Below are 13,648 nucleotides of genomic sequence, written 5' to 3' on the forward strand. Positions count from 1 at the left end.
TTTTTAAGCCACCGGGTCCAGGACATGAACCGCGGTTGACTACGTGGGAGTCCAGCGACATAGCCATTACGCTAACTGCTGGTTCCGATATGATCATATGGTTTTTATCTTTCTTCCTATTAATATGGTGTATTACATTTATGGTTTTGCGTATGTTGAACTGACCTTGCATTCCTGGAATAAAGCCTACCTGATCATGATGTCTAATCTTTTTTATAAGTTGTTGGATATGATTTGCTAGTATCTTGTTGAGAATCTTTGCCTCTATATTCATCAGGGATATTGGTCTATAGTTTTCCTTCCTTGTCCTGTCCTTATCTGTTTTAAGGATAAGGGTGATAGAGGCTTCGTAGAATGAATTAGGGAGAGATTCACCCTTTTGGATTTTTTAGAAACAACTTCAGCAGAATGGTGGTTAAGTCGTCTTTGAAAGTTTTGTAGAATTCAGAGGTGAATCCATCTGGACCAGGGCTTTTCTTTGTTGGGAGGTTATTTATTACTGATTAAATCTCCTGACTTGTTATGGGTCTATTCAGACTTTCTATTCTCCTGGCTTAATCTAGGTAGATTACATTTGCCCAGGAATATGTCCATCTCATCCAGATTATCTTGTTTCTTGACATACAGATATTCGCAGTATCCTCTGCCTTGCTTCATTGCAGATCTGATACACCTGGTTCCTTTCTCTCTTCTTCTTAGTAAGTCTCGCTAGTGGTGTATCAATTTTGTTTATCTTTTCAAAGAACCAGCTTTTACTTTCATTTATTTTCTGTACAGTTTGTTTATTTTCTATTTCATTTATTTCTGCTTGGATTTTATTATTTCCTTTCTCCTGGAGTTTTTTGGATCTTTTTGCTGTTGCTTTTTCGATTCCGTGAGGCATGATGTTAGGTGATCCATTTGCATTCTTCCCATGTTCCTCTTATGTGCACTAAATGCTATGAACTTCCCTCTTATGACTGCTTTAGCAGTGTCCCAAAGATTATGGAAACTCATGTCCTCGTTGTCATTGGCTTCCATGAATCTTTTGATATCAGTCTTTATTTCTTCAGTAGTTGTGGAGTCATTCAGGAGTAGGTTATTTAGTTTCCATGTATTTGAGTATTTTTGAGGATTTCTCTTGAAATTAAACTCAAGTTTAATTCCATCATGGTCAGAGAAGATGCTGGGTATAGTTTCTATGCCTTTGAATCTGTAGAGGCTTGTTTTGTGTCCTATGATGTGGTCAATCTTCGAGAAGGTTCCATATGGCGGTGAGAAAAAAGTGTATCTTGTGGTTTTTGGATGGAAAATTCTGTAGATGTCTGTTAAGTCCATTTGACTTATGGTATCATTTAGATCCTTTATCTCTTTACCTATTTTTTGTCTAGATGATCTGTCTAGAGGGGATAGTACAGTGTTGAGGTCTCCAACTATTAGTGTATTGCAGTCTATCTCCCCTTTTAGATCCAACAGTCTTTCCTTCACATATTTGGGTGCTCCTGTGTTAGGCGCATAGATATTAATAAGCGTTATATCTTCTTGATCGATTGACCCTTTTACTACAATATATAGTGCCCTTCTTTGTCTCTTCAGACACTTTCCCATTTGCATGGAAAATCTTTTTCCAACCCTTCACTTTCAGTCTATGTATATCTTTATCCATGAAGTGGGTTTCCTGTAGGCAACAGATAGAAGGTTTTTGTTTTTTAATCCACTCAGCCAGTCTGTGTCTCTTGATTGACGAATTTAGTCCATTAACATTCAATGTTATTATCGATGTTACTGGATCTGTCTCAACGTTTAAGTTGGCCATTGTCTTAGTTGTCTTTTACTCCTTTGTTTCTGGCTGTTGCTTCTTTAGTTTTCCTGGAACAATGCTTTCTTCAGGGTTTCTTGGAGAGCTGGCCTAGTACTGGCAAATTCTTTCAGGTTTTGTTTATCTGAGAAGATTTTAATTTTTTTGTCCTATATGAAGGATAATCTAGCAGGATACAATAATCTTAGTTGAAATTGTTTCTCTCTTAACACTTTCAATACATCTTCCCATTCTTTTCTTGCTTGCATTGTTTCCATTGAGAAGTCCGCTGTTGGCCTGATGGGGTGACCTTTGTAAGTCACTTGTTATTTCTCTCTTGCCCATTTTAGTATCTTATCTTTATCTATGGTCTTTGTCAGTCTGGCTATGATATGCGTTGGGGAAGATCTTCTTGGGTTGATTCTATTTGGGGTCCTTTGTTTTCTTGGATCTGGATGCTTGAGTGCCTCTCTAGACTTCGGAAATTTTCTTCCAAGATTTCATGGAATAGGTTTTCCATGCCCTTATTAGTTTCTTCTTCTTCTGGGATACCAATTATTCGGATGTTAGGACGTTTAGTGGGATCTAGTATTTCTCGTATGTTATCCTCAGGGTTTTTTTTGTTCTTTTCTCTATCTTTTTGGTGGTTTTCTCTAGGTCAGAAGTTTTATCTTCCACATCAGAGATTCAATCTTCAGCATGGTCTAATCGACTTTTAATAATTTCAAAAGAGTTTTTGATTTCCTGTATTACAAACTTCACCTCTAATAGTTCCATCTTATTCTTTCTTAGCGTGTCCATTTATTCCTTCATATAGTGGAAGGACTTTCTAATCTCTTGTAGTTCATTGTCTCTTTTCTGTTCCAGCTTATAATATTTGTTCACCATGAATGTTCTAAATTCTTTCTTGGACATTTTGGTAGCGTCCTCTTTTTTATTTTTATTTTTTCAAGAACTGAGAGGGAGTCACTGTGTTCTTTTAATGGAGACATATTTCCTGCTTTATTCAGACCTGAGGTTCTTCTACTTCTAACCATTGGGAGATGTGTTCCCTTTGGAATACCTTTTAAGAGAACATTTCCTTTAATAGGAGCAAGTGTGTTTCCTTTTTGCTGTGGAATGAAGACTGCCAAAGTCTCTCTTCTGTTGTGTTTAGCAGTGTGATCCAAGGAGGAGTATTCTCTTCAGGTGTACAAAGAAAAGTATCTCCTTTTTCGCAGGTAGTTCAGTAAAAGGGAGGATTCCAGAGAGTCTTAAAATACTAGAATATTTCAGAACTGTAATTCTAGACCTATCTAAACTGCCAGGGATGGTGTAGATAAAGGAAGTGAGGACCAAATAAATGGGAAGGAAATAATAAGGAAAATAAAGAAAAAGTCACGTTCTGCGCCAGGGGTCTGAAGATGGAAGTGGGGTGGCTGCAGAGCTGAGGGTGTTCCTTGCTGACAGAGATAGGGGTCTCTGGCTTGGGGGTCCTGGGGCTGGAGCTGGGGCAGGGAGCCCTGCTTCAGTATCCCTTAAGCCAGGGGTCTGAAGATGGAAGTGGCTCCACATCCAGTCTTATCTGACAGGCTGCAGTAAAATGCTGCAATAAAAAAATTGTAGAGACCAGCAGTTAGCATAATAGCTATGTCACTAGACTCGCATGTAGTCGACTGTGGTTCAAGTCCCTGACCTGGTGGCTTAAACTCATGCTAGGCGCATGTGCGTGCTTGCCTAAGATCCCGAGAGGAGAAGAGAAGGGATTGCGGCATGGCCATCCCTCCTGGGGGGTGATTTCTCGCTTTCTGTCTCTCTGTCTCTCTCTGTCTTTCTGGCGAGTTCACGTGCCCTATAGCAAAAACTTCTCCAAAAAAAAATTGTATAAAATTAGTTTCAGTTTATATGTGTAAGGTATATATGAAATGTAAATGAATTTATGTTTACAGTTGGCCTCCATTTCCCAAGATACCTCTTTATGTATATGCAAATATTCTAAATTCCAAAAATACATGAAAGCTGATACTATTTTGATTCTAAGCATTTCAGATAAGAAACACTCAAACCCGTATGTATATATAATTCTTTTGCATATGTGAAATGTTTTTATAAGTTAAAAATTTAAGATTTTGGGGGCTGGCAGGTGGCGTGGTGGTTAAGGGTGCTGGACTCCTGCATGGCTGACCACGGTTCAAGTCCTGAACCTGGTGGCTTGCTTTCTTACTTTCTCTCTGTCTGTCCCTCTCTGATCAAATTAAAATAAATAGATAGATAAAGTTAAGTAAAATAATTATTTAAAAAATTTTAAGATTTTTGTCATAATGTCTCATTGAGTTAATGGGAAAACTCAGTGGATTTGAGTTTTGAAGAATGAGGCCTTTTAAAAAATTCTCGTCTGTTTCTCTTTTCCCTCACCATTACACCCTTTTCTTCCTAACTTGTGGTTAAGGCATCTGGATCCCACATGGCTGACTATGTGGTTCAAATTCTGGACCTGACAGCTTGAGAAACATGCCACCATGTGTGCATGCCCAAAATCCTCAAAGGAGGAAGACATGGAAGAAAAAAGATTGAAGTGTGACCATCCCCCACTGGAGGGGTGCTTTCTCCTTTCTCTTTCTCATTCTGTCTCTGGTGCACACATGCACCCTTTGGTAAATTGTTTTTTGTTTTTTTAAATTTTTAAACTCTATTTACATTAATATGCCAGGGATTTTTAAAGGTGAAAAACCCTAATTCTACCATACTTAATATAACATTTGGTTTAATTTTAAATAGTCTTTTTCTGGGAAAATACAACATGCATAGTTATGTTTAAATAATTGTAATAATGGGGCTGGCACATGGTGTGGTGGTTAAGGTGGCTGGACTCCCACATTGGCTGACTGCAGTTCGAGTCCCGGATCTGGCAGCTTGCTTTCACTTTCTTTCTCTGTGTCTCTCTCTGGTCAACTTCAAAAAAATAAAATAAAATAATTCTTTAAATAAATAAATAAAAAGTATAGTTTTACAGCCCCTTTTGTGAGCCATGTATAGTCTGTCAAGTTAACATGCTCTAATTTGCTTGGTCATTGTGGTGTTGTGTTTAGGTTGTTTAGAGTTGATTGCTTGATATTTACTGAAAAATCCTTATACATTAAATTTTTGTGTGAATTATTTCGTTGAAGTAAATTTTTTAAAATGGTAATTGAGCCAAAGGATATAAACATCTGTATTGCTTTTGATATGTATCAGCATATTGTCTTCTAGCAGCAGGTGTCTGCTTGTGTGCTTACTGATTTCTTCACAACTTTGCTAGCAATGGATAGATCTGCTGCTCCTGATCTCATTCCCTCCTGCGACCTGGGGGACTGTTTTATTAATTGTTCTGTGGCATATCCCACCCTTTAGTTCTGTGGATACCTTATACTCACTGTGTTCAACCCCAAACTTTACCATCTTATTCTCAAAATCAAGCATTTGGTTATTTCTGATTTTGGTTTTATTGAGGTATCCAGACTTTCAACCTCATTTTTCACTCTTCTGTTTTTCAGCATTTTAGAGTTTTAAATCTTTGAAATATTTCTCAAATACGTCTTCCATTCTCACTAGCATTTCTCTAAGTCCTCTCTATCTCTTACTGGTCTTATTTCAGTAATCTAACCCAATATTTTTGTTTCCTGTTTTTAATGCCACATAATTTATCTTACACACCAACAGATGCCTCTTGATAAAGCATGACTTCCACATGCCATCCTGTGTCCTAAACTTCAAAGTCTGTTGAATTAAATACATTAAAGTCTTTGGATTGTGCTGAGTTTCCCAACCTAATAGTCCTAAAATCGATTTAGTAGATTGCTACCAGCACTTAGAAAATTTTCAGAATGGTATAGTAGAATATGTTTGTGACACCTATTTATATTTTATGAACAGCATATACACATATGTGTATACATACACTGACATGTATGTATATTCTGGGTCATAATATAAAACATTCTTATCATGGGTCACTGTCAAATAAGTTTAAAATCATTGTTCTACAGGGTGGCCTCAGCTAATTAACTTCACCTGTATGTACTCTTCCAAATTTCTGTAGATAGAGCAGACCAGTCCTATCACAATGCTAAGCCCTTCTCATCGTTGCTCACGGTTCATTTCTCATGCTGTCTTCATAGAACTTTCTCTCACTGCCCCTGCCCAACTCCAAACACCAAAACGAGAAAACCTGTGTATCTTTCCTTCTTTTTTTCTTTTTCATAAACCCATAGCATTTTGTTTTTCTTAGGGCATGTTTCACACCGAACAGTTACCTTTTTTTTGTTTTGGTTTGGTTTGATTATTGCCACAGGGTGTGTGAACTTGCCAGAGAGAGACAGACAATGAGAAGCAAAAGGAGAAATCACCCTCCAGCGGGGTGGCTATGCCACAATCCCTTCTCCTTTTTTCCCCTGGAATTTTGGGCACACACACACACACACACACACACACACACATGTGCCCAATGTGAGTTTCAAGCAACCAGTTTTTAAAATTTTGATGTGCGTCCTTACAGAATTTTTCTTTACACGTATTACTACCATTTGGGGATCATGTGGGAGTCTAGCATCTTAACCACTCTATCACCTGCTGTCCTCACTTTCTAATTTTAATACAGTAGTTTTTGCGATTTTTCATTAAGTTAAATCTATCGAACCTTTTGTTTTCTCGACCTTTTGGTGTCAATTTCAGAAGGGCTTTCTTATTCAAAGATGATAGTCATATTCATCTAGATTTTAAAAACACTTTTTTTTTGGAGAGGTTTTTTCGCTATAGGGTGCATGCGCTCACCAGACAGACAGAGAGAGACATAGAGACAGAAAGCGAGAAATCACCCCCCAGGGGGGATGGTCATGCCGCAATCCCTTCTCCTCCATTCTCCTCTCGGGATCTTGGGCACGCACGCACACGCGCCCGGCGTGAGTTTTAAGCCACCGGGTCCGGGACATGAACCGCGGTCGACTACGTGGGAGTCCAGCGACATAGCCATTACGCTAACTGCTGGTTCCCAAAACACTTTTTTTTTGTTTAAACTAAAATAGTGTTTTATATTATCCCTTTCTTACATATTCAGTATAAAATAATTTTTATAAAAGGAAATTTTTAAACAAAGTGAAAGCAGTAAACCTACAAGGAAATTTTTAAAGTGAAAGCTATAAACCTATGTCTGAAGATAGTTGTTTTTAAAATTTTGATGTGTGTCCTTACAGAATTTTTCTTTACATGTATTACTACCATTTGGGGATCATGTAAATGTATTTTATAATTCTGTATCATCATAGTAATAGTGACTCCAGAGTTTTTAGTTTTATGGATTTAGCATGTAGTTAGCTATATCCTATTGTATATTTAAATTGGTGTTTAATTTTCTGTTGTGATAAATCTGTAATGAACACTCTCATGTATACTTCCCCTCCCCCCACTTACCTATTTGAGATAAATTCATAGAAGTGAGATTGCTGAGCCTAATAGTAGTATATGTCTAATTTTGATCTACTCACCTTATTTATTTTTTAAAATTATTTGTTATTATTATTATTAGTTTGACTAGAGAAAGAGAAAGGAAAAGTGAGGAAGCAAACCACCAGGTCCTGGACTGGAACTGCAGTTGACCATGTGGGAGTCCAGTACCCTAACCACCATGCCACCTGCCAGCCCCTCTTATTTCTTAAGCTAGAAACATGGATTAGATTGGGACCAGCAGTTGGTGTAATGGCTATGTCTCTGGACTCCCATGTAGTTTACTGCACAGTTCAAGTTCCAGATCCAGTGGCTTAAACTCACGCTGGGCGCAAGAGCCCAAGATCCCAAGTGGAGAATGGAGAAGGGATTGCGGCTTGGCCATCTCCCCCCCAGGGGGTGATTTCTCACTTTCTGTCTCTTTGTCTCTCTCTGTCTTTCTGGTGAGCACATGGACCCTATAGCAAAAACCTCTCCACCCAAAAAAGAAACTTGGATTAGATTAGGTATTCATCTTGTTGACCTTCCTTATTCAACCCCTCATCAAACTCTATTGATTCTGTCTCCAAATTATTTCTCAAATGTACTTTTTTCCATTTATACTGCTTCCACCGTAATTCAGTAATAATATTGTCTGATTTGAGCTTGAAGGAACAATTAAAAGGGCTTTCTGGGGGAAAAAAAAGTTAAAGGAGACCAGGAGATGGCATAATGGTTACATCACTGGACTCCTGCATGGTTGACCACAATTCAAGTCCTGAACCTCACATCCTGAAACTCATGTCAGGCGCGCGTGTGTGAATGCCCCAAATCTGAAGAGGAAAATGGAGAAGAGATTGCAGCATGTCCACACTCTTGGGGAGGTGATTTCTCACTTTTTGTCTGTCTCTTTAGCAAGCACACGCGCCCGATAGCAAAAATCTCTTAAAAAATAAAATAAAACAAAACCTTTATATTACAATGGATTCATATTACCTTCCATTTTACAATGGACTCATATACTCATATTCCTTAGGGGAATGTTACATTATGGGCCACGTGGTACTATTTTAGTTGTTTTTTGCTTTAGAGTATATGATTATTTGATATGTAAATCCTTCTTCATCAAATTAATTGTTTGTTTCTCTTCTGAGAAAGTGTTTACTGATTTACCACATTCTTTTTTTTTTTGGAGAGGATTTTGCTATAGGGTGCGTGCACTCACCAGAAAGACAGAGAGAAACAGAGACAGAAAGTGAGAAATAACCCCACAGGGGGGATGGCCACGTTGTGATCCCTTCTCCTCCATTCTCCTCTCGGGATCTTGGGCACGCACGCACCGGCACCCTGTGTGAGTTTAAGCCACCAGGTCCAGGACTTGAACCGCAGTTGACTATATGGGAGTCCAGTGACATAGCCATTACACAGCTGGTGGTCCCCTGATTTACCACATTCTAAAGAACAAGATCCTATTGGAATTTTTATTGAAATTGTATTAAACTTGCAAAGTAATATTTAACCTTCCTATCTACAAATATAGTTTGTTCTATGTCATTGTCAACATTTTATAAATTTATTAGTATGGGTCCCACATATTTCTTAATTTTATTCTTCTGTTTCTTTGTTTTTTGTCATTATCGTTTTTGCCAGAGGGCACATGTGTTTGCCAGAGAGAGACAAAGAAAGAGAAAGGGCAGAGTAAGGAAACACTTCCATGGGTTATGATCACACCACAATCCCTTCTCCTCCATTTTGCCTTCCTTTCAGGACTTGGAGTGCTCACACACACACACACACACACACACACGTACACACATGTGTTTCTCAAGCCAGATCCAGGGTTCAGCCACATGATCGACCACGTGGGAGCCAATTGCCTTAAATACTATGCCACTTGCTGGCCCTCTTCCAGATACATTTTACTGCTGATAGCGAGAAATTAGTTTTATAGTTATGTTTTTACCTGGTAATTGCTGTTACAGAGAAAAGCTATTATTTTTTTGTTTTGTACTTATTATTTATTTTGTATTTTTAGTCTTATTTCAATTGTCTTGGATTTCCAAGATAGGCTAATAAAAAAGCTTGTCATAAAGCACTTTTAATATGTTTATTCCAGGATAGAAATATTATTTCAAAGCCTTAATATTGTTCAAAGGTATGTTTGTAGTTTGAGATTAATTATAAACATCTTAATTGCTTACACTATATGTAATTAATATTATTTCACTGAGTAAAGGGGGAATGTAGTCAACAGTTTGAGGTTGCCTCAGAAAATTAATTAAAATCAAGATTTTTCCTCTTGGGACCAGCAGATGGCATAATGGTTATGTCACTGGACTCCCATGTAGTTGACTATGGTTCAAGTCTCAGACCTGGTGACTTAAAACTCACACTGGGCGCATGTGTGTATATGCCCAAAATTCTGAGAGGAGAATGGATGAGAGGGAATTATGGTGTGGCCATTCCTCTCTGGGGGCTGATTACTTGCTTTCTGTCTCTCTTTTTCTCTCCAGTGAGAACACACACCCTATAGCAAAAAATATCTCCAATAATAAATAACTTTTTTTTCCTCTTTATCATTTCACAAAGGAATAGGGCAAACCAGTACTGACTGGACGATCTTAATACTAAAATAATTTTTTATTTTTTAGGAAGTAGTTCTGAAAGATGGAAGAATTGAAAGACTAAAGTTGGAACTTGAAAGGAAAGATGCAGAAATCCAGAAGCTGAAAAATGTAATTACCGAGTGGGAGGTTCGTGTTTATTTAATTCTACAAATTTTACATTTTCTGTTTTTATATGTAAATATTTTTGATATTTGGTTGATACAAATAATCATTCTGCTATTTAGATTATTTAAGTCTTTGACTGATGAATTAAAGTCTGAATTATAATTTATTTTTATTGTAGTGTATGTGTGTATATATATATATAACTATTGTAAGTGTTCAGTTCTGTGGTATTACATACTGTTTAAATAGTGTACCCATCAATACTATGTCCAGACTTGTTTTATCATTCCAGTCAAAAAATTCTTCACCCATTCTCATTTCCCCCAGCCCCTGGTAACCTCTGTGTCTACGAATTTGCATATTCTAGGTTCCTTATATATAGGAATAATAGCAGTATTTGGCCTTATGTATCTGGCTTATTTCACTTAGCATAATGTTTTCAAGGATGATCCATGTTATAGCATTTGTCAAAATTTCACTCCCTTTTGTAGCTGATTGATACTCCATCATTTGTGTATTCTATATTTTGTCTGTTGTAAAAGTATCTGAGTCCCTGCTTTCTGTTCTTCTTGGTATATACCCAAGAGTGAAATGACTGGGTCTTATGAGAGTTCTATGTTTAACTGTTCGAGGAACTACCAAACTACTTTGCGTAGCACCTGTTCCATTTTACATTCCTCCCAGCAGTGCACAAGGGTTCTGATTTCTCCACATCCTCCCAACAGTTGTTCTGTATATAATTTTCTTTTTCTTTTTTTGATTGCCAGAGGGCATGTGCATCACCAGAGAAGGGGAGAAAGAAAGCATCCTCCAAGGGGGCATGGTCATGCCATGATCCCTCCTCAATTTCTCTATCCTGTTGAGATTTGAAGCACACATGCACCACACCCGGTGTGTTTTTTAAGCCTGCAGGGCCAGGATTCAAACTGTGGGGTTGCCATGTGGAACTTACCTCTCTTAAACACTAGGCCATGGGACTGCCCTGAAATTTTTTTTTTTTTGAGAGGTTTATACTATAGGGTGCGCGCACTTGCCAGAAAGACAGAGAGAGAGACGAGAGACAAAAAGCGAGAAATCCCCTACCGGGGGGATGGCCATGCTGCAATCCCTTCTCCTCCATTCTCTTTTCAGGATCTTGGGCCCACACGCATGCGCACCTGGTGTGCGTTTAAGCCACCAGGTCTGGGACTCGAACCTCAATCGACTACATGGGAGTCCAGTGACATAGGCATTATGCCAACTGCTTGTCCCCTGAAATGTATTTTTAACCACAAAGCTACCTATTGTTACTCTTTTACTTCCTGTTGGGGATTTATATGTGTGTGTGTGTGTGTGTGTGTGTGTATATATATATATCTATATATATATATCTATATATATATCCATCTCAAGTGTCTTTTTTTTTTTTTTGACTAATATTAATTCATTCAGCAATTACAGATTGAGTGCTCATAATATGCCAGGTCCTTCTCTGGGCCTTGTGTTTGTAATAGTGAAAAATCAAATAAATAAATCACGTTCTGGCCCTGGTAGTTCTTATATGTCCCTTCCCCCTCTACTGAAAACCTTTATGAGTAACCCCTGCTCGAACCTTTGCTGACTGCACCCACCCATCTTCCTTAGCTTTTCATTTTTATTTTCCTTTGTTTTACTAGGCTCAGGGAATAACAAAGATGAGTTAGCAAGAAGCTCATAGTCTAATGGGGAAGATAAACATGTAAATAATTTCTGTACAATGTAGGATTTATAATTGAGATTTAACAGAGTATCCTGAAGCACAGAAAAATGAATGAAGTACTACTATTGAAAATTGGTAAGGATTTCACAGAAAAGATGATATTTTTAGGTAGAGAGCCAGTATGTACAAAGGTACAAAAATGGTAGGAAGTAATTGTAGCTGACATTTAGAGAAATGAGAAACTGCAGGTGAGATTGGAGGTGTTAGTTGGGATCAGAATTTGAAGGCATTTGGATTTTAGAGAGGTTAGTAAAGGTCTTTAGAAAGAAAGTGACATGAGAATTGTTTTTGAGGGATAGTAATGCATTAACCAAGGCCTGGTGTGGAGACAGTGTGATAAACCAGTGAAAAGGTATTGAGTATAAGGAGAAGAGCCTATTTTTTTAACTGGCTTGGGAATGGGAATTGGTATCTTCCAGTTTGAACATGTTGAATTTGAATGGCCTTGTCCATGCAGGCATATATGTTCATGAGGCAGTTGGATACATGGAGTCACAGCATATGTGCATTTAGTTTTTATCAACTTTACACACTCTTTTTCATAAAATTAGAAATAATAGTAAGGGCATTGTGTATCTCATGTGATCTTTATAAACTACATGTTACTGGTATTTTATACCTTATGTTTGTAGATAAGTTTCTTACAATTATCTGTAGATATGTTTACTATTCAGGATTATTTATAGACAACTACAGATACTATTTTTATATGCAATATAAAGAATTTTCATGGGTTGTTCTCATTGCAATTTTTGCTTTATGAGCTTATTTTGGACCCTAAGGCTTTCAAGAGGTACTTCCATGTATACTGATCTGGACCTTGGACAAAAGGCTTGAGCTAGAGATAGAGTTTGGTAAGATATTTAACATAGGTCAAGAGTGGAAATTCCATAGTGAGTGTAGTTTCATAGTCATAGTGAATATTTCTTTATTCTTAATGCACATAGTTGTAGTTGAGTATGTATATATGTTTTCTCCCACATACTTTTATGTTTCAGTCTGACTTGTCTTCATTGTTCATTTCTGTGCTTCTCAAATGTTTAGCTTATTTCAGTTCACTGTATTGACTACACTATTACTTGGTAGACATTGATTTTTCATCAGCATATTAGTGGACAGAGTACTGTTTAGTAAAAGCCATCCTTATTGGACTTTAAATAAATTTAAATTTGTTTTACAAAAAACATTTAATCTTAATGTTATACATGTGTACATGTTGAGAGATGAAGTGATACATTTCTTATATTATCTGTTTTCCTTAGACTTTTGTTTTTCTATGAGATATTGTGTTTTTCTAACATAATAATGTTTTAAATATATATATATTTTTAATTACCAGAAGCATGTGTACTCGCCAGAGAGAAACAGAGAGAAGAGGAAGAAAGCACCCCTGTTTGGAAGGGTGGTTAGCCACAATTCCTTCTCCTCTGTTTCTCCTTCCAATCATGATTTTGGGTATGGGCACACAGGCACCCAGCATGTTTTTCAACCTGTGGGGGTCAGGATTTAAACCACAGTTCTCCATGTGAGATCTGGCTCTCTTAGCAACTAAAGCTATGGGGCTGGCCCAATGTATCAAATCTTTACAAATGAGTCAGAGTCTTACAGAACATGTTGAATAAGGGGAGTATAGGTGGAAATTGCCTAGAATATGGATGTTAACATGGAAACAGTTCTTGTTCATGTAATGTGAGAAGAAGCTAAGCCATTTGGAAAAAGACATTGAAAAATAATTAGAAGATACTCAGTAAATGACTAATAGATATCATCCAAAATTACTATGATTATTTAGTCAGTGAAATAGTAAGAGATGAATTAAACCTTAACTGAGAAGGTATAGAACTACCCTGTAAAATTCAATAATCCCTAGAAGTGGGGCTGGCACATGGCATGGTGGTTGAGGGTGCTGGACTCCCACATGGCCTACTGTAGTTCGAGTCTCGGACCTGGCAGCTTGCTTTCTTA

General features: G+C 37.5%; 1 protein-coding gene across 1 annotated transcript in view; it reads left to right on the plus strand.

Annotated features, from left to right (window-relative positions):
• Window positions 1-13,648, plus strand: part of GKAP1 (G kinase anchoring protein 1) — a gene marked incomplete in the record, with an annotated part of 88,406 nt that overhangs the window by 68,521 nt on the left and 6,237 nt on the right. The window contains 1 exon segment of the mRNA XM_014586617.2: window positions 9,865-9,966. Within this exon segment, the coding sequence (XP_014442103.1) occupies window positions 9,865-9,966 (102 nt within the window).

Source organism: Tupaia chinensis, unplaced genomic scaffold (assembly GCF_000334495.1).
Source record: "Tupaia chinensis unplaced genomic scaffold, TupChi_1.0 Scaffold000147_1, whole genome shotgun sequence".
NCBI lineage: Eukaryota > Metazoa > Chordata > Mammalia > Scandentia > Tupaiidae > Tupaia > Tupaia belangeri.